A 23,062-nucleotide genomic window follows, 5' to 3' on the forward strand; every position below is an offset into this window, starting at 1 on the left:
TATTAAAGGTATAAAAAATGTATGATTAGGACTTAACATTAATGAATAAAAGCGATGTATGCAATGATTCAAATTGATGATTAATGAATAAACTCAAAAAAAATCATGAATATCATTAGTGATTAATGATTAAATGCAAAAATCTATGATTAACGATTAGTGATTAATGATTGAATCGTATTTTTTGTATGATTATGATTAATGAATAATGATTAAATAACCCATTATTCATTAATCATGATTATAGATCTATGATTAATCACTAATGCTCTGATGGTATGTTACCGGTTCTCCAGATGTCGTTAATTGTGTCGAGTAGTTGAATTTTAACTCTGATGGGGAGGCGACATAACATGGGATAGCTAATATCGCCGATCCCCACCGACTTAGTTCCAGCTTTATCCAGCGCCCACAGCAGCTCATCAATCGTGAAATCTTTGTTTAGATCGTGGTCTACCGGTGATTCATCAAAGATATTTGTTTGCAATTCTTCATCTTGCTCAGGGCATTCTGAAACTTGTTGAAAGAAATCGGCCAGGTGTTCAGCGATACATTCGGCTTCGGTTTCGATTCTATCGTCAATTTTCAGTCTAGGATGCTGTTTCCGCCGTTTACCGCAAAATGCATTGAAACGCTGCCACATTTCGGTACTGGATGTGTGTGGGTTTTTTTCAACGCCACGTGCACGCAGCGTTGCAAATACGCTACGTGGACATCGGCCCTTAAAGTCTCCTGCTAATACGAATGGAGTTGGAAGCTCACTCAGCAATTTCCCTAGTTCTTCTCTCAAGATTTGAGGTGGCGTATGACACGGAATGTACACGCTAGCGTAGGTGGCTGAAATAGGGTATACGACTTGTGCGGCTACTTTTTGCAGAGGTGTTTTCAGCTGGAGAAATTTGTACGATGAACTTTTATGAACAGCGAGACCAACTCCGTTTTGCGATGCTGATCGTGGTCCCGGACGAATGGACCATTCGTACTCTTCACGACAAAATTTCTCAAGATATGATTTGTTCAACAAGCGCGTTTCCTGCAGTGCTATGACCGTTGGCTGGTATTCATTTGTGATAAGTTGGAGTTCAGGGTTAGAGATGTCGCAAATTAATCGATTACTTCGATTAATCGATTCATCGTTGTGATAATCGATTAATTTTGAATCGATTATTACCCAACGATTAATCGATTCAGTAATCGAGATGAATCGTGAGTAATCGATTAGTTACTAATCGATTAATCAGAATTTTACGACATCATAAGGATGTCGAAAATTAATTGATTATTTCGATTAATCGATTCATCGTTGTGATAATCGATTAATTTTGAATCGATTACTATACAATGATTAATCGATTCAATAATCGACAAGAATCAAGAGTAATCGATTATTCGGGATTTTACGACATCTCTATTCAGGGTATCGCTCTCGCACTCCATTGTCTGGCGGCTGTACACATTATTCATCAGCAACTGTACTGATCTGTTAGTTTAATTTTCGGGGGTCAGTGTGTCCTGGTACCTGAGTTCGTAGGTGGTTGTATGGATCTGGCCATAATTTTTGGCTATTTTGGTGGCACTGCGGTGAAAACCGGTCTCGCATCTTTTCTTGCGATTGGAAAAATATTCCACACTCGCTATATTGACATTTGTTTGGCGCTTCGGTGAATACCGTACTCGGATCTTTTCTTGTACTTTGAATTACTTTTGGACTCATTAATTTCTCAGTTTTGTAGATGGTGGCGCTACCTTTCATACCGGATTCGCACTACATTCGGCGCTACAGTTATAATTGGACTCGCCTCGTCGTGTACTACAAGAAACCACGGGAAACCCCGGTCTTATCATCACAATGTTAATCAGCCTCGTAACCAAACGCATCATTGCAATCAAAACCAGAATCAGAAGAATTTTCCTTACTTGTAGTTGCAAGCACAAACGCAATAAATGCCATACTCACTCTAAAATTGTACCGGCTGCGCCAAATTGTTGACTGTTGGGTCTAGTCGTTTGTTTATCACTCAACTCCTCGCCTACTTTTTATTGACAATTACACATTCAAATGCTTTTAGTTCCATCTTACTCAAAAGGTTGACCTTTTTATAGTGTGCTTTTTCATATTATTTTATTGTTAATCTATTGCGTTGTTTGTTAATCTATTGCAGTAAAACGTTCCAATGAACCGGGCTGGCTTGAGGGCACCCTACACGGTAAGTCAGGATTGATTCCTGAAAACTACGTAGAAGTACTAAAGTAATCCGAACGACAGCTGCTTACCACTAAACCACCAAAAACAAACAAAACACGTGAGCCTACAATCGTCAGAATCGAATTGTAAGTTCAGCACAGAATCGTACCATATATTGTGTAGTTTATCGATTAAGTGTTAACTGTAGATGAGCATAACGGGAGAGCTCTGTGGACAGCATTCATCTAGGGTTCCGAATTCGCCTTGCCAACCAGGGGGGTGGAGTATGAACGGCTAGCAGGTAAACCTCCTACTTAAGCCAGTAGGGAAATATCAGGATATCATAATCACCATCCCGACAAATTATGAAGAATTCTTACGTATTTTATCGACGAATTTTTCTCACGTACTTTTAATTTTTGAAGAATTTACTCAAACAACTGAATGCATGGCGATAAATCAGTAAGACTACACATTGCATAAACGAAGGATACATTTTCCATCATTTTACCACCAGACAAACAAAAATACACACATCTGTAGAAGGTATTGTTGGATGAAAATATAAAAAAACAAGGCTGTTATCAAAACTTTTAGTATTGGCACTATAAGGATCACAAATTTGCTAAATCTTTTATTGATTTTAACGCTGTGGTAACTTTAGATGTAGACAGATTCTGAACAATCGCTAGCTAATCCATTGTTCCGTACTTAAAAAAACAATTGAACGATCAAAGTAGTGGACCGTCATGGTAAAACCGATTGAAGGAACATTCATACGAAACAAAAAGGCACTAAAAATCCGGAATCCCAGCTGTTCCAATGGACAACATCGAATGAACTAGCCGCGATGAGTGTAATGTGTGTAAAGACAGCATGACACAAACTTGCAGGATCACGATAACAAACAAAACACCAATTCATATGAGATAGTAAAAATCTCTGTATAGTAAAACAAAACAAGCAGAAAATGAATTTATGAATGGTTAACCGTTAAATAGCACATTTAATAACCCAACAAAAGAAATAATTCATTCACAATGGGCATACACACATCAACAAAATCTTCTGAAACAATTGCATTATTTCTTATGCTTATTAGAGAGAGCTTTACTAATGTAAAGTATTAAAAGCCGATAGTCGGTTATCTGTGCACCGTCCAAATTTACAACCGCCTGGTTTAAATCGTTTTTTTTTTTGTTTCTAATTCATGTGGATTCATGATTTTTTACAAACAGGTTTACAAAAGTTTCCGCAGTCTTAACTAACAAATAACGTTTGTGTTTGCTCTTCAGGTCTGTTGTTGTTTTTATAGAGTTTTGATTTATGGACTCTTTAATTTAGAAGGCTAAAGAATTAAAATTGTCATCAAAAATTTCTAACAATTTTCATAACATGCATATTTAATAATTTTTTTCATATTTTCTTTTCAAATTTTCTAATAGTTTCACCTGACGTAAACAATTTTAGGTATAGTTTTGTTACTACTATCTCAACATTTCAATATTTATATTATACTAGTCGGCAGACATTGTACTGCATAGTAGGCAAAAATACGCGTTGTGAACTGCCCTTGCGAAATTTCCATACGAATATTTATATTAGTTTTTCACGATTTACTCAACCCTACTCGTGATTTTTGCATGAGGAAATATATAAAATCCATCCAGCCGTTTTCGAGTTATGCGGATACGAACAAAGACCATTTCATTTTTATATATACAAATGACGGAATATCAAGAATACGGATGGTTTGAAGAAGCAAACATTACTATAATGAATCATGGTAACATCTTCTGCTCGCTGCTCTCACATGTCCAAATCAAGCCTCATATTATATAATTTCTCTCGCACTAACGCCATCTTGAAGAGCAATACAACATTTTAACTGCCCCGATTCGCATAAGAGTCCCGTGCCTATTTTAATATTTAGTATTGCCTTCTGTTTCTGATCAAATCAAATACTTTGTTCAAGAAATTTGGAAATCAAAACCCTTTCGTGTTGTCCTATCTTGCTAATTATTCGCATAATAGTCACATTCCAGACTTTGATACTCTGCTACATGAAAATTTAACATATCTATTATCCAATCAATAATCCCCTAGCATTGCATACAGACGAAGAATACTATGTCAAAGTTTCAGAAAAATGCAGCTTTTATTATTTTATTAGAATGTTTTGTATTACGCCATGTAGGACGAGTTTGAGAACTTCTTCAGCAAACCCTCAACATGGAGAAAACTCACATGAGACTGTTATGCGAACAGGGGTTATTAAGCAATGACATATTTTTTCCGATTAACATAACAGTTCTCCAAATTGATTAAAAGGCCGACGTAGTTTTTAAACTCGTTTTGCAAGGAAAAATTAAAATAAATCCAATAAATTGATACAAGCTACAATGTTTCTGAAATTTTGTATGTAATAATATTTTTTATTTGTTCGCTTTGCTATAAACTATGCATTATGTTTTTGTTTTGTGTTGCAAAGTATGAAAATCTAAAAGGAGACTGATTTGAAAATAAATTGCACGATATGACTTGACAACTGGCATTATTAAATTATTAAACTTATTTCTAAAAGAAAATTAGACATGGAATTTTTGTGCGAATTTGGAAAGCATCCATTTCTTTTATTAGGAATCCAAGTAAAGTAGAATTTGTTAGATTGAATCATGCTTTTGAATTTGATTGAACTCCGAAAGAACTGATCACGAGTACATCCAACCAGACACAAAATGCACTGTCAAATAGACTCTCATCGTAGACCAAACACGCGAGTAACACGCCCCCAATACCACGAAGACATAATCTAAGGTACATTTCTGAATAGGTGTAATATATGTAAATTAACTATAACATAAAATGCTATTTAAATGGAATCGCGGGAAAGCGTCATCCATTGAGATTGCGTCATTCGCGAATCGTATCCTCTTATCCCTCATTGATTCCCTGCCAAACGCATTCCAATCATACAACTAGCATAGCGCTCGTTCGTGGAGTGATACATTCTCAGTAGATGACTTCTGGAACGAAAGGTAATGAGAAGGAAGGGCAAAAAATGTGAAAACAATGACACCAGAAGAAATAAACTTCTAGCATTAAGTTTAGTGTTATAAGTGTAAAAAAGAAGACATATTAAGCAAAAACTCTAGAAAATGAACCACAGCAAAAAAAACAATGGATAAGTGACGCTAGCAGATAACCTTGAACCAATATTAAACTTTCTAACGGTAGTATTTTGTTTTCCATGAGTTGAAAAGCTCACATTTTGATAAAGTTTTTTTTATTATCAAACTAATTGACTTCAAATAGGTAATTTTGTAAAAAAGAAACGAATAAATTACATATTGCCTTTTTTAGTAAAGATACAAATCAGAATTCTATTCCAATCATATGTTGCCATATAACGTACAAATAAATTTCATTTTAAATGAAATTTTGACTTTTCGTTTCTGTAAATTTCATCTCGATTACACACAATTGTTTAAAAAATTAATTGAAAAAAAGCATTCCTTTATTTTAAGATAGAACAAAAAGCTCCTTAGATTACAATTTCTTATAATTTTATTTCAGATGCAAGAAATTTAAAATTTTATCCTTCGTTTCACTTCTCTATTTACTAAAAAGCCTGTGATAGAGTCACGCAAATTATTAAAGAAGAATTGGACCTAGTAGAACCATATTTAAAATTGTTTTAATTGCTCCGTGATTTCCTCGCTTCTCCATGTTTTACCATCGGTTTAGTTATCATTGTGTACATATTAAGTTGAATAATTTAGATGATTATGTTTAGTCTTGTTGAGTTTTAGTTCTTTTGGAGCACATTATTACTAACAACCGTAAACCCGGAGACACTTTAACATTGCGTCTGAAGACTCCTGATCGAAAAGATTAGAGTTAAACAAACTTTCAGTAGCCAAGTATTATAATAACAACGGAAAATAGACTTCTAGCAGCTGGAACCGAGTTGCTTTTTTTCTGATTTGGTTATAGTTTTAAGCACATTGTAAAGCCAATCATTCTTGTGAATCTAGGATTTAACGTGTAAAATATATATTGTTATTTAATTTTATGCTTTTTATAGTCATTTGTAAAATCTTTTACGACTACACCGTAACATAGAGAGTACATTGAAAGATGTATATGTATTATTTTATTTATACAAGTATCTCGATAAACGATTCCTCGGTATGTGAAAGAACAGTCAAAGACAAAATAAAATCTGCAAATAATACAACTTTTCTTTCATGCTAGCTAGTGATGTACCACAACCAGGGATTGAATCCAAAAGAGAATGAAAAAGTCTCGCACTTATCATCTCTGTATACATAGGCACGGCAAATGCTGGGTAAAGCGTACCATTGGTACTTCGCGTACCTGAAGGAATAAAATACATTATCACATTTTTTTGCGTCTAGTTTATGTTATAAATGGTTCTATGACACTAACCCGAATGTTACTGCCCCGAATGTCACTACCCCGAACGCCAGTACCCCGAAAGGTCACTACCCCGAATATTCCACTACCCAGAATACCCCACTACCCAGAATAGCCATTACCCCGAAAATCATTTAAATATATTACGCAATAATTTTAATTATTACTTTTTCATATGCTAACAATTATCCTAATATCTGAGCTCGGGATAATGCGAATTCCAGAGACCTTGCCAGAGACGGTGGTTATATAGAGACCAGCGGAGAGAATGAAAGCCAGTATGGCTTCACGAGAAGTTTGTGAAAACGTGATGTGACTTTCAGAATAAGCAATTATTTCTTCTACTTTAATACATGTCCTGTCTATGAAACGGATATAAATATCTTCAGCAAGAAATAATATTAATGCACTTGCCCGGAATAGGATTAGAGAGTAAATGTCACCTTCTTGTAAAGCATGCTTGCCCAGAATAATGCAAGGGATTGAATGCCTCATCATCTAGTACCACACAGCATCTGCCCGGAAAAAGGAAAGATAATGAATGACACCTTCTTTGAAAGCACGCGCTTGCCTGGAATAATGCGAAAGAATATATTTCTCACACGCATCTGCCCGGAATAAGTTGGAAGAGTAAATGACACCCCTTAAAACACGTGCAAGCCCAGAATAAAGAGTCCGGCACATGGGGTACGTTTGCGTTACGTTTTGCGCATGTCTCGCAACGCAAACGAATTCTATGTGTGGGCCTTTTAATGCGAAACAGTGAACGTCTCCTCCTTTTAAAGCACACATTTGCCCGAACTAATGCGAAAGTGTAAATGACACCTTCTTTTAAAGCATCCGCTTCTCCGGAATAATGCTTCCTTCTTTAAAACTAGTGCTTCCTTCTTTTAAAGCACGCACTTGCCCGGAATATGTAATACAAAAGAGTGAATGCCTCCTTCTTTAAAAGCACGCATTTGTCCAGAATGAAATGAAAAAGTAAATTTTTGCTTCCAACGCGGTAGCCCGGAATAAGACTCATACTTTAATTATTTTGAATATGCTTCTTTTGACTGAACAGTTTCTATTTTCAACTTCATTATTGAAACGCAATCTAATAAAGTAAGTGAGTACATATTTTTTATTTTATTTTTTGGCGAATTCGGGGTAATGGTCATTCGGGGTAATGATAATTAGGGGTAGTGACCATTCGGGGTAACGGGTTATTCGGGGCAATAGCCTTTCGGGGTACTGGCGTTCGGGTTAGTGACATTCGGGGCAGTGTCATAGAATCGTTATAAATATCCACAATAATTATTTACTAATATTTTCTGCTATATAGGGGAACTGCTCCTTGAATTCATACCATGTACACAAATCAATACCATTCGAAAACAAAGAATTGGTGCGCAAATTGTTTTATTTCTCATTTTTGTGATTTTTTTTCAGCAGTGAGCACGCCGGATAACAAAAAATTCAGCCTAACTTGCCTGTTTGCCTGTTAACTTGCCTACGAATGTTATTGATATAGGAGCATGCTATTAATAATGGAACAGATACCCTATTTGTGCACTTCACCAAGTAATGTGATGTGTATGACAGACAGTACCGTGACCTGCCCTAATTCCGCGCATCGCCTAATACCGTGGTTTTCATAAAAATCAGAACCTGGCTATCATGGAGATCGAAGTGTGCCGCGCTCGCGATTATTTTGCCTCTGTCTTGCTTCCGTCATTTTTATCGGATTTTTGTAATAGGGGTAATGACGGCTTTGGCAGGTTTTGTTCTATTATTGGCAGGGTTTTTTTTTGTGACTGAGTATGCTCAAATTCGGCCCAAACATTCTTTGCATATCGAAGAATATTGTGGCCAAATTTCATAAAATTCGTTCGACAAAAACCCCCCTGCCAATAATAGAAACAAAACCTGCCAAAGCCGTCTGTTCCCCTACGTACTTATAATTATTTGATAATTAAAACGTAAATGAATAAAAATTTAAACACGCGTAATAAATCTAGTTTCTTTGGTGGTTTAATAATTAACATAAAAAGACCGAAGTGTTCCTTGTGCATGGTGTTCGAGTTGAATGAGAACCATTAAGATCAGTTTCTCATTTTTATTCGTTTTGCTTTAAGGTCACTCCTGACGGAATCCAAGTTCCAAAGTGCTCGCGTTTTCGGGGGCACACCACTCGATTCAGAGGCGGCGCACAACTGTCATTTTGTTGATTTAGCTTTGCTGCGTCGCAGCATGCGTGAAATAATAAAAATGACAGTTGTGCGTTGCTTCTGTATCGAGTGGTGTGTCCCCGAAAACGCGAGCACTTTTAAACTTGGATTTCGTCAGGAGTGACCTTAAACAGCAGGCATTAAAGAATCGTTTGCCCAATTTTTTTGTACGCACCGTCATGTGCCCTAATTTCGCGCGCGCCCTAACTTCGCGCATTACAAAATCTTTTTTTTTTTTTCAATTTTTAGGTATCAGTCAAAATTGAAAAATCTGGAGGATTACATTGTTGTTAAATGTTTTTCACGAAAGAATTTGAAAAACAAACTTGGTTTAGTACACCAAATAAAATTATTTCAATTTGGTCCTCCTATCGACCGCCATATTTGCTTGTGCTTAGCACAGAGACGAAGAACATGACCCAAGTAAACAAATGATTTTACTGTACAAAAGTGGCAATTTTTTTGGAAATATTTGTACCCATTATGGTCTGTTGGATATGTTTATTCGTCATTACTATTGAAAAGTGTGAAATTTTATATATTTTGTGTTTATTTAGACTTTCGCTTTGTGCGCGAAATTAGGCATATGAGAGTAATTAGGGTGCCTAATTTCGTTTATTGTTGTTGCGTAGTTTAATTTGCAACATTCTAATGAAACAAAAGCAATATAATGCACAGGACAGTTTTACACTGAATAGATCCCGAAGAGTTCATTCCCATACGCTTTTTATCTAATTTTCAGGCGGATAACCACCGACATCTACTAATGTTGACTTGAAAAATCTTATAGATTAGTGCCTGCAATAGCTATCAATTTCGATGTGTAAAATGATGCTAAACATAAATCGAGGATAAAACTACAGCAGCTTGTTCGATAATGTATAAAATATTGAAGATGTCTTATAAATATGAAACACATATTTGAAGATGTCCTATGTAAGAGATAGCTGAATTTAAGACTTTCATACATGATGTCTCTAAAATTGAAACTTTTTAATACACCAGCAAAGCATTGCTCATACAATGCCTTTTTTTGTCCTAAAATACGGTTTATATATAAAACGATATATTAGGAATTATGACTTGTGTCAACTAAAATTCATGAAGTAAAATCTAAGCAAAGCTCCAGAGGATCGAAATATTGGGGCATACCATTTCGACTACCCGAGTAACACACATGTCTCATAGCAGTTTATGTGTCCTATATACAATCAAAACAAGTCACATATGACTCATATGATATGAGTCTCTGTGACCAGATCGGACTGAAATGTGTTTCTAGGGTAATGAATGGGTTACTGACGGCTGTCTGATACCGTTATCTGCTTATTTAGAACAATGGATGCATGCTTCTGTTGGTCAACTGATTATATTTCATCAAACCAATAACGATATTCAATTCCAAACATAAGCGAAGTTAGGAACATTTTTACGTGAAATTAGGAACTATCCTATTTTCATGCGCGAAATAAAGAGCATACAACGGTCTCAGATTCATACCGCAATTTTTTTTTAATTGCAGCAAAGTTTGCAAGTAACATTTTTTTGAGAACTTAGAATCCTTCTACTACGTGATGCAGTAGCAAATGTTCCCAAATGGCCACTACATGTTTTTCAATGAACGTTTTAACTTTGTCAGATCTTAAGTGCGCAAAATTAGGGTACTTCACGGTATTTGTAATTTGTATGGAGTGGGAAGGCTCAAGTTTCGGAAATGTTTGGTGGCTCTGGCAACGGTGAGTTTGTCAGCATCTTTTTGTTAACTTGGGAACAGGCGGAGTTCCGGAAGGGACGATTCTGGGGTAACGCGAAGGCGATTTGTGTTTGTGCGAAGATTTGTATGGGAAGCAGTTGATGTTTCTATATGTAAGGGCGGAACAGGAGGCTCACTTGTTTTGAGTTGATTTGCCACTGCTAAATTGAGGCCAATTGTACCAATTTATCCATTTTACACTGTCAGTAAAAACGTGAATCGACTCAGGGCCAATAGGTTATCCACTGGGTTCGTTTATGCCGATCCCGGGTAGAGGTGAATAACAAACAAATAACATAATAATAACAAATTTTGCTATGATATCAGATTTAGTTATTCTTACGTTATTCATAAATAACATAAAATAACATTCCAACAACAAATTTTGTTATAATAGTAAAATAAGTTATTTATATGTTATTGTAAGAAGGAGCAGAACAACAAATGAAGAACACATTTTGCAATCATAGCAAAGTTTGTTATTTATTTATCATTTGCATTCTCCACATACCAATAATAACTGATTTTGATATTTCCTTTTCTTCAAATATTTTGCTATTGGTTTGTTATTATAATAGCAAAATGAGTTATTTGCTAGAGCAATGTCTGTTATTATTTTTGCCATTTTAGCAACTATATCAAACAAATTAATAGCATATTTTGCTATTTAGTTATTCATATATTAATAGTAAAATTTGATATTATTTTGCTGTTTTCTTCTACCCGGGATGTGAAACTACCAGTGACGTCCCTACGTCTGGGCAGCGGACGTCCACACGTCCCAAACTAGCTCACCTCGGGACTTACTTCTCAGGGCCGGCTATGGGCCTGCTAGGAGGACACTTAAAACAAATCGAAGCGGACGTAACAATGTAGAAATAGGGCCAACGAACTTACATGCGGAAGGACAGTTTTGCATAATTGAAAGAGTTGAGGTACATTTTACTTATTTATTATTTTTCATGTTAGTGTTAGGGTGAGATTAGTAACCGGTGCGGCCGATCGATGCAGTTGGGGCCCATAGTTGATAGGCGAGAGGGAGAGTTTTTCGGAACATACCTAAGCTGGGCTTGCAGTCGCTGTAGACCTTGACGAGAACCAGGTCTGGGCTTGTACAGCTGCGTAGAGGGGTACCCCGCCGGCTTGTCGTAGTACAGTTCTCCCAAAAACCTTGTTTCAATATTTCTTGACCCGCATGATGATACAATCCAGTCTTACCGTCATAAATTAAACACTTACTCAGCGTGACACAGAAACCTACAACCAAATCCCTTACTTTTCAAACATGCAGTCAGTAACGAAACCTTTTCCTTATTTCCATAACCTTCTTAAAGTGCTTCCATATGCGCGCAATAAATAACACGCATATGCAAGACCCAAACAGTTTACCAAACAATGCTAGCGCGTCGTTCTTTCATTATTGTCTTAAACCATCAGCCTTCTTCCTATTTTCTGTTATGTTCAAACTTACTTCTTAAGTTCCAAATGAAAATAAAGTCATTCCTATTCTCAACTCTAGATCGAGTAGTCGCTCCGTTAACCGTTAATTAATCGTTAATATCCGAGATGCCTCAGGCTTCCGGAGATGGACGGCGATCAATTTTAGATGTCCTTGGGCAAGGATTACCGCATCCGAGTTGTAGGCCGGATGCCCGAACGACGAATCCAGGTCGGGGTGACTCGTAACACCGAAGGTGGCGTGGGTTGAACACGATGAGGGGGCGATGTACTTGACTAGTTCCCGTACTTGAAATGCTTCCCGCCGGCTTCCCACAGAGGCAGGGTATCGAGGTCGGGTGGCAGCGGTCCGTGAGCACCGATTTCGCCTTAAAGCGGTCCTGTTGAAATTCTGATTCCTGATGGCACCCGGTAGAGATGTAGTGGGTGCGGGTTCGAACGCACATGGGTGCCGAGGAAGGATAAATCTAGAACCGACTTCTGGCCGCTTCCGCGAGGGGCAGGAGATCGAAAACGGGGCTAGCTGTCCCGGGGCACAGAGTTCGTATAATGCGACCACGCTGGAGATCGGATTCCCGATGGCGACCAATGGAGCAAGAGTAAATGCGGGGTCGCTCACACACACACACGGGGGCCGAGGAACGGCAGATCGACCAAAAATGCCACAATTGCTACCAGGCCTCTCGGCGAGCGCGGTTTGCTACAGCTTTCCGACTTTGGACACCGGCTACACCTTTTCCTCCAAACTTTCTAAAACCGTTCTTCTGGTCTTTCACCATGCGTTCTTCACTTTTCCTTTTTTTTTCCAGCTGCTCGTCGTAGATACGTCTGCTACCTTCCGAGTTATCACACTTTCTCCTCGATTTTTCTCCACTCCTTCTTCACCTTTTTTTATCTCGTTTTTCGCCCCGGATTTGGTGTTGCCAGCGAACCATTCGCCTTACCATCAGGGATGTCCGTCATGTAGCGTTAGTATTTTTTTACACGTTTATTTCTGTTTCCCCATTCATTTATTTTTATTTGGGAGGGGGGGGACTACATGCGAAGTTTAACAATTCGTTTTCTAATATTATTAGTAATAAAGTTAACAATACTGCGACCGCGTAAGTGAGTTGGCTTGATTGTTATCGAATACGGTAACAGATGCCGGGTGGATTCTGAGGTTGTATGTTTAAGTTCGTTATGATTTTACTTTGAGTTGTAGGAGAGCTTTAACTGATTTTAGTGTTTTCCCATGCAGGTTCCCATATACCCCTAGATTGCATTTGCGTGGCCCCTGAATCGCCGCCGGGTAGCTTGTTGTTCTGCCAGTACTCCTGGATTCTTGGAGTGTTGGAGGGATGCTTGCGGACATAGGGGAGTTGGAGTTTTCAAGCATTTGAACTTAATATTGAGCTTATCCTTCCCTCATGTATGGTTACAATAGCTACCCTGGGAACAGCGAATATCATATTGCCATAACTGCACTGTAATAAGATTTGCTTATTCCAGAATTTTCGATGGAGCTTTCTTCAAACGATCTCAGTGATGCAGTTGCTTTTCAATGGATGTATCGAAGCGTGTAGGTCTACTGACAAAACCTGGCGTTTCTCATTTTTTTTTCAACATTTCGATCATTTCATGCATACTTCATATAGGGGAAAATACCTATTCTTGGCAGTCTAAGACATTCGCCAAATAGAATGATAAAAATAATGAATAAATACACTAAAACCCAGGTATAGTTCAACTGGTATACATTTGTATGCTCTTTCTTTGATGATTGGTGTTCACTAAATATAACAGCTTTTACCACAAACTCAGTAAATTTAATATAAAGTAACAGGTCAACGTTTCTTCTATTGGCATAGCAATTTCTATTATTAGCAATGAGTTTGCTCTCTTTAGCAACTAGACATGGAAGTAGAAAACTGGTAATGTATTGGTGCCAAATGCTGGTTGTTTATATCCTCCAGTAGTAAAATTCATTCATAATTATCGGCCGCACGCTCATCTCGCTTTACTCAATTTTGGAACAAACTTTATTGTTTATCAAATTGGCTTAAAACAAAACATCAATTTTATGTGATGTAGACATATAGGCAAAAGCATTTAAACACATTGTAAAGCAAATTTAACCCTTATGCGGCCAACAAAAAACAGACGTGAATGGCAGATAGGGTACCCGTGTACCCAGATATTGATATTATCATAACTTTTACCATTTTCGACCTATTTGAATAATGTTGGCCATTTTGGAGAAGGGAACTTAAATGGTTTTTGTCCGCTGCCAAGATTTACATCTTTTGTCTTTTGTAATGCCTTAGAGTCGTAAGCAAAAGTCTATCAACCAGTTTCAAATATACAACTTGCTTGTTGCGGTCCTTACATGATATGTTTGTTTCATCAAAAAAATCATGGTGGTTGTGTACAAGACACGACCGCTCGACGTAAACTACGTAAAACCAAATCTCTACACATAAGAATGAATTTTTGTCTGTCTGCCCTTGTAGACTAGAAAACGTCATGAACATTTGTATGTAGAGGTTTTTGGGAACGATGAAGGTTCTTATGATGGTATTAGACCCCTCCTCTTCTGGAAGGGGGGCTCCCATACAAATGAAATACAAATTTCTGCTTTAATCGAAAATTAATCCAAAAAATGGAATCAAATTTTGCAAATTTCGAATACTTAATCGTTTTTTAAATAATGTAAAAAATATATAATTAATCAATGTTAGGTGAAACGAAGCTCGTCGGTTCTGGTTGTATAGTATATTAACAATATATTCCATCTAGTGCAGAGCTTCCCAAACTTTTGGGTATGCGACCCACCTAGCAAAATTCTATATGTCTCGCGACCCACCTATGAAAAAACGCATTTTACCAAGTAGTATTAAGCATTCATTGAATCAGAATGTTATCTGTTTCGGCAAGTTTTACATAAATATTCACGTTACCCTTCATGTATAAATGCAAAAAATGACAAACATGATATTGTTTGTCAAAATGTTTTTATTTTACTTCATTAAGGGGACAGCTTTTAGGCGTAAATGTTTTCTAAAATAGCGTGGTGATGAATATCTAACTTGAAATTATGTTCCTGAAAAAAATGATCAAAAGGTTAGGTATTCGAGCTGCAATTAATATTTGTTCTACGCGACCCACCAACAATCCGATCGCGACCCCCCTGGGGGTCGGGACCCACAGTTTGGGAAACCATGATCTAGTGAGTCTTCATATATGAATAATGGGCAGCACTGTCCTATCCAGCCGCTGGAGCCACCCCATTCTTACACTACGTTTCACAGTTGAATAATAGATAATACCCTAAAAGTAGGCAATTATTTATGGTTGAAATACGCTATGTAGGAACGGGAATGGTTATGATTGTTTTTAAGAGCTTGGAAAGTATTGAAGTTGCAAATGGAAAACGGTTCTGTCAGCCACATAAGGGTTAAAATACTATGGTGTGGCTATCACTTTTGATATAATTCATGGTCTGCGTACAAATCTGAAGAAGCATTTGTATTTTAACATTTTTTTTTAACTAAATGCCATCGCCGGATATTTTGTTTGTATTTTTGCTTAAATAAAATCACATAGAATTGTGCGTGGTATCTTTTAGCGTGTGTTTGATATGCTCACAAACACATTCTCTCGCTCTATTCCGAAGTGTGCTGCTGTCAAAGAAAACGAACAGTCCCGATTTTATTTAGTGAAACATAGAGCAAATATTGCATAAATTTGCTCTTTGTGGTGATAATCAAGTGTTGATAAAGTGTAAAAAGTAGTTAACGTACTCAATTTGTCGTGTCATACGCAATAAAGAGGAGAAACAGGCGATCCAAAAAAGTAAGTAACAGTTTGCTTTTCGTGCGCTGCTTTCTTTGGCAATGCAATAATAGCAAGGATTTCGTACGTGCAAATTTGTTTCGGTGATTAACACATCAGATCTTGCTACTTTTACACAAACAACTTAGTCAAATGAAAGCTTAGACATGAAATTGTGTGATTGAATCATAATTATGTTCATAAATAGTGTATGTTTGCTGGAAAACGCAAATATTGTTGAGGGTGCCAACAACCGTCGCACCCTGCCAATGCCGTATTCTACCCTATATTGAATATTTTTTTTTGTTTTGGTTTTTTTTTTGACAAAAAAGAATATTTCGTAATGTGCAAACAGCGAGTAAATTTTATAAAGAACTAATTCTCTCTCTCCAATGGCTCTGAATAAAGTAATTAAATAATAATTCAATGGCTCTACGTAGCATACACTGGTGGAAATAAGTATAAGGCTCGATTTCTATATAAAATGGCCATGTTTGGTGGTTGATTCTTAGCGATTCGGTTGGGATAATTTTTTGCCAGCAGAACTAAAATGACTTAAATTATTATTCAATGAAAGTTACATTTATGCATATATTCTGCTTATAAACGTTTTTGTTGGAAATAATTATAAGTACGGATCTGTTGTAGGGAGCTCCATATAAAAAAGTGGTGTCTTTATAATTATTTCAAGATTCGGAGGTAAAAATCTAGTGAGATGTATACAATTCACTCAAGCATCGAAAGTTCGAGTTGAAAACTGGAATTTTGCTTAGATCGAGTAACTGCGTGTCAATATTTCGATTCTAAAGCATGATGAAAATATATGAAAATCATGCATAAGTATATCAATTATTTCCGGCGGTATATGTTTATTACATATCATAAATATAGTTCATATTTTTCCTAAATCTTCCACGTATCGCATCACTTACCAAGGTGAATCCTGATCCATGCAATTACTTACCCCGTCCCACTAACAAAACTTCCTCCTGTGGCAACTGTGGAGATGCAGAGGTGATCTCGGTCTCTAGTAACAACGGCTGTCACACCAACATTCCTTCCCTTCCCAGATGACCGTAAGGACGTGGCCGGCGCCGTTATTGATCCTTGATTTGGTGAACTCTCGAACTGTGCACATTGAGGTTGGAAGCTAATCCCAAGCCCCAACTATTGGTTCCCTGTGCAATTTCGATTCTTCTGATCAATCACGGAGTAGCAACTACGAATTGTGCGGTCATCAAGCTCAAGCTCAAGCTCAAAATCAGAACCTGGCTATCATGGACATCACATTATTTGGTAAAATATTCATTTGGTAAAAAAAAAGATGTCGATGATAGCCAGGTTCTGATTTTTTATGAAAACCACGGTATAAGGCGATGCGCGGAATTAGGGCAGGTCACGGTACCTCTATATTCATCAAATTGGATAAAATCCACGGTATTAGACAATGCGCGGAAATAGGGCAGGCCACGGTAATTTTTAGCAGTCACCTCACCACTAGGTTGTGTTTCGTTATCTTAATGAGTCGACTGCTGTTCAACATATTTGTGAATGACCTGTGCGTTAAGCTGACCTAAGTTTCATAGCGTCATTGCTCGTAATCTGAATATAGCTTGGAACCCACTGAATTGTATCTCCCCAGCGGTTTGCTATTCGCAATATTTCTGCAACCATAGTTTCACCTACTCCTTGGTCAATTGCGTTTTCAAGTATTTGTCAGGACGATCTTGAGTCTTTGAACAGAACATGGTACGTAAGCTGTTCTTCCTCAACTATTTTTAAAGTCACACAAATAGCTGTGAGTTCTGCTAACGTTATACTGGTGTCATGGCGTAGACGATAATGTTCACGTTTTCGACTTCCTTCGAAGTATATTCCAATTCCGCAATTATGTTCATCCTTCGATGCATCGGTCCATATTCTGCCTCTCCCTTTATATTTACCGTGGATTATTCCGAGGGTCAACTGCTTCAATCTAAAGTGAGTAAATTCTTGTTTTTTTTATTGATTCTTTATTTAAATACTTATTAATTTCAACTTCTTCAACGCCCGTAATCTGTTCGCTTTAGTATAGCTGCTGTGTAGCTGTTGAACAACATCGGCCAAAATACATCTCCTTGTGGTGATCCATTCAAAACTTATCTTGTCGTATGTCCGTTTCGCTTTTTTCTTGTTATGCCTGGTCCATGGTATCAGTCCACCAAAACTTGGGTTTTCTGGTATCTATTCTTCTGTTTAGGCTGACCAGATCATTTCGGTGAAAAAACAGGACAAACGCACTTCCAAAACGGGACATGTCAAAAAATCTTGTTACAAAAGTCAAGAGCTGTGGATATTTCAAAAATGTAATTTTCATTTACCGTGTAAAAAAATAGAGATATTTTTCAGAGAGAATTATTAACCAGAAGGTTATGGTTCTGTTGTATTGTTGTGGAAAAGAACTGCACAGCAAATAATTTTGAAAATTCAACGACGTGTAAAATTGCAGCTAACTCTATCAAACGAATAAACATTCTATATTCAATTAAATTTGATTGATTTTTACAAGCAAGCACAGTTTAAATTTATTTCAATTTAAAATAACATTATTATTATTTATTCAGACTAAGGCCGAAGTGGCCTGTGTGGTATATAAGAGTCTCCTCCATTCGGCTCGGTCCATGGCTACACGTCGCCAACCACGCAGTCTACGGAGGGTCCGCAAGTCATCTTCCACCTGATCGATCCACCTTGCCCGCTGCGCACCTCGCCTTCTTGTGCCCGTCGGATCGTTGTCGAGAACCATTTTCACCGGGTTACTGTCCGACATTCTGGCTACGTGCCCGGCCCATCGCAGTCGTCCGATTTTCGCGGTGTGAACGATGGATGGTTCTCCCAACAGCTGATGCAATTCGTGGTTCATTCGCCTCCTCCACGTACCGTCCGCCATCTGCACCCCACCATAGATGGTACGCAGCACTTTCCTTTCGAAAACTCAATGTGCGCGTTGGTCCTCCACGAGCATCGTCCAGGTCTCGTGTCCGTAGAGGACTACCGGTCTAATGAGCGTTTTGTAGATTGTCAGTTTGGTACGGCGGCGAACTCTATTCGATCGGAGCGTCTTGCGGAGTCCAAAGTACGTACGATTTCCAGCCACTATGCGTCTCCGAATTTCTCTGCTGGTGTCATTTTCGGCAGTCACCAGTGAGCTCAAGTACACAAATTCTTCTACCACCTCGATTTCGTCACCACCGATGCAAACTCGCGGTGGGTGGCTCACATTGTCTTCTCTTGAACCTCTTCCTATCATGTACTTCGTCTTCGACGTGTTGATGATTAGTCCGATCCGCTTAGCTTCCTCTTCAGTCTGAGGTAGGCTTCCTCCATCTTCTCAAAGTTACGTGCCATACTATCTATGTCGTCGGCGAAGCCAAATAGCTGGACGGACTTATTGAAAATTGTACCACTCGTGTTAATCCCTGCTCTTCGTATTAACCCTTCCAAAGCGATGTTGAATAGCAAACACGAAAGACCATCACCTTGCCGTAACCCTCTGCGAGTTTCGAAGGGACTCGAGAATGCCCCTGAAACTCGAACTACGCACATCACCCGATCCATCGTCGCCTTGATCAACCGTATCAGTTTATCCGGAAAACCGTGTTCGTGCATTAGCTGCCATAGCTGGTCCCGATCGATTGTATCATATGCGGCTTTAAAGTCGATAAATAGATGATGTGTGGGCACGTTGTATTCGCGGCATTTCTGCAGTACTTGGCGAATGGCGAACACCTGGTCCGTGGTGGAGCGTTCGCCCATAAAACCCGCCTGGTACTGCCCCACGAACTCCCTTGCAGTTGGTGTTAGTCGACGGTATAAAATTTGGGAGAGTATCTTGTAGGCGGCGTTCAGCAATGTGATTGCGCGGTAGTTGCTACTATCCAGCTTATCGCCCTTTTTGTAGATGGGACACACGACACCTTCCATCCACTCCTGCGGCAAAACTTCCTCCTCCCAAATCTTGGTAATGACCCAGTGCAGCGCTCTAGCCAGTGCCTCACCACCGTGTTTAAATAGCTCTCCTGGTAGTTGGTCAACCCCAGGGGCTTTGTTGTTCTTCAGCCGGCCAATCTCCTCCTGGATTTCCTGGAGATCCGGAGCCGGGAAAATTATGTCCTGCGCGCGTTCTCCCAGGTCCATCACCATACCGCCATCTTCGTCTGCCACATCGCCATTCAGGTGTTCTTCGTAGTGCTGCCGCCACCTTTGGATCACCTCACGCTCGTTCGTAAGAAGGTTCCCGTTTATATCCTTACACATATCAGGCTGTGGCACGTGGCCCTTACGTGAACGGTTTAACTTCTCATAGAACTTTCGTGTGTTATTAGTGCCGTACAGTTGCTCCGTTTCTTCACGGTCTCGATCTTCCTGCTGGCGCTTTTTCCTCCGGAAAATCGAGTTTTGTCTGTTCCGCGCCTGTTTATATCGTGCCTCGTTCGCCCTCGTGCGGTGTTGCAGCAATCTCGCCCATGCTGCATTCTTCTCTTCCACTAACTGCTCACATTCGCCGTCATACCAGTCGTTTCTCTGATCCGGGGGCACCGTGCCAAGTGCAGCGGTTGCGGTGCTACCAATGGCGGATCGAATATCTCTCCAGCCATCTTCAAGAGACGCTGCGCCTAGCTGCTCTTCCGTTGGGAGTGCCACTTCCAGCTGCTGCGCGTATTCTTGGGCTAGTCTACCGTCTCGTAGCCGCCCGATATTAAGCCGCGGCGTCCGACTTCGACGCGTGTTGTACACCGTCGAGAGTTTTGAGCGCAGGCATACTGCAACGAGGTAGTGGTCGGATTCAATATTCGCACTGCGGTAAGTGCGGACGTTCGTGATGTCGGAGAAGAATTTACCGTCGATTAGAACGTGGTCGATTTGGTTTTCCGTTTCTTGGTTAGGTGATTTCCATGTGGCCTTGTGGATATTTTTGCGGGGAAAGAAGGTGCTTCGGACTACCATTCCGCGGGAGGCTGCGAAGTTTATGCATCGTTGGCCGTTGTCATTCGATACGGTGTGCAGACTATCCGGTCCGATGACCGGTCTATACATTTCCTCCCTTCCTACCTGTGCGTTCATGTCACCGATGACGATTTTACGTCCCGCAGTGGGCATCCATCGTATGTCTGCTCCAGCTGTGCGTAGAACGCTTCTTTCTCGTCGTCGGGTCTCCCTTCGTGTGGGCAGTGCACGTTGATGATGCTATAGTTGAAGAAACGGCCTTTAATCCTCAGCTTGCACATCCTTGCGTTGATTGGCTGCCACCCAATCACGCGTTGGCGCATCTTACCCAGCACTATGAAGCCGGTTCCCAGCTCGTTGGTGGTGCCACAGCTTTGGTAGAAGGTAGCCGCTCGATGCCCGCTTTTCCACACTTTCTGTCCTGTCCAGCAAATCTCCTGCAGCGCCACGACGTCGAAGTTTCGGGGATGTAATTCATCGTAGATCATCCTGTCGCAACCTGCGAAACCTAGCGACTTGCAATTCCATGTTCCAAGCTTCCAATCGTGATCCTGTATTCGTCGCTCAGGTCTTTGCCGATTATATCGAGTCGCATTATCTCTTATATTGTTCGTAATGATTGGTTTTCTAGGCGGCTTATTGGGCCTGCGCAAACCTCCTGTCTCGTCGGAGGGCCGTCGTGTCAGGGCTGTTTAGCGTCCCACCTAACAACAGGACTTGGGCTTGTGCGCTTTGAGCTGCACACGGTCGCTTTGGTGGGGCCTACTTGCGGATACATGCAGCTTTTTATAGAGGTTTAACAGAGCCCACTGTCAAACCCCACCACATCCTAGGCAAGCCCCACAACTCGCAGATGGCCTGGGGAGGGATCGTCAAGCCCTTGGACATAGTCCCTGCTGCCCCCGATTTAAAATAACAGTGAGATCGATTGAATGTTACGTTTATTTGCATGCTCCAAATATGTGCATGAAAATACATTTAAAATCACAACATATTTTTATCTGTGTGAACTACAAATATTTCATTCTTCAAAGGGACGGGAACAAGCGGGGAGGAACAAAAAACGCATTTTTCAAAATATTCTAAAAAAGTATGTGGGCTTTTGAAATTTTATTTTAATCTACTCTTAAACATGCATTAAGGATTTTATTACTGACCAAAAATAGTCAAAAAAATAGTCAAAGTACCCTGCCTAAAGCCGGTCTGGGCATTAGAGAGAAAAGAAAAAAAATTAAGTAAAAAAAAGGCAAAGGACAATACACGGTTCGAGGCCGCATCTCTCCATCCTCGGATACGCCCCACGCTCGCCAAGTCGTTTTGCACCTGGTCTGCCCATCTCGCTCGCTGCGCTCCACGGCGTCTCGTACCTGCCGGATCGGAAGCGAACACCATCTTTGCAGGGTAGCTGTCCGGCAATCTTGCAACATGTCGTGCCCATCGTACCCTTCCGGCTTTAGCTACCTTCTGGATTCTGGGTTCGCCGTAGAGTTGGGCGAGCTCATGGTTCATTCTTCGCCGCCACACACCGTCTTCTTGCACACCGCCAAAGATGGTCCTAAGCATTCGTCTCTCGAATACACCGAGCGCTTGCAAGTCCTCCTCGAGCATTGTCCATGTTTCATGTCCGTAGAGGACAGCCGGTCTTTTTAACGTCTTGTACATGACACATTTGATGCGGTGGCGAATCTTTTTTGACCGCAGTTTCTTCTGGAGCCCGTAGTAGGCCAGACTTCCTCAAGAGAAAGCGCCTTCGTATTTCACGACTAACATTGTTATCAGCCGTTAGCAAGGATCCGAGTTAGACGAATTTCTCGACCACCTCGAAGGTATCCTCGTCTATCGTAACACTGCTTCCCAGGCGGGCCCTGTCGCGCTCGATTACGCCCACAAGCATGTACTTTGTCTTTGACGCATTCACCACCAGTCCAACTTTTGTTGCTTCACGTTTCAGGCGGGTGTACAGTTCTGCCACCTTTTCAAATGTTCGGCCGACAATGTCCATGTCATCCGCGAAACAAATAAATTGACTGAATATAATATAGGTGAGGGAAAATCTGCAGATAAGAATAACGAGAATCTCACCAAGGAGAGAATATTAATAAAATGTGATTTCAGTTACTTCCAAGAATATGGTTGGCGCATGTGAATAAATGCCAAATTTAATCAATTCACAGTTCTTTTTGATTGAAATTGATTTAAATGCCGCTAAAAGTAGCC

The 23,062-nt window shown here is 39.7% G+C and overlaps 1 protein-coding gene across 8 annotated transcripts in view; it reads left to right on the forward strand.

Moving 5' to 3' along the window:
• Window positions 1-6,425, forward strand: part of LOC134228091 (rho GTPase-activating protein Graf) — a 215,222-nt gene extending 208,797 nt beyond the window's left edge. For 7 of the 8 annotated variants that reach the window (XM_062709866.1, XM_062709865.1, XM_062709870.1 and 4 more), the window contains one exon: window positions 2,163-6,425. In XM_062709866.1, the coding sequence (XP_062565850.1) occupies window positions 2,163-2,254 (92 nt within the window). In that variant the 3' untranslated portion in view covers window positions 2,255-6,425. The remainder of the gene's footprint in view (window positions 1-2,162) is intronic. The other variant, XR_009983833.1, reaches the window with a different exon arrangement.
• Window positions 6,426-23,062: the final 16,637 nt, after the last annotated feature.

Source organism: Armigeres subalbatus, chromosome 3 (genome assembly GCF_024139115.2).
Source record: "Armigeres subalbatus isolate Guangzhou_Male chromosome 3, GZ_Asu_2, whole genome shotgun sequence".
In the NCBI taxonomy this organism is placed as follows: Eukaryota; Metazoa; Arthropoda; class Insecta; order Diptera; family Culicidae; genus Armigeres; species Armigeres subalbatus.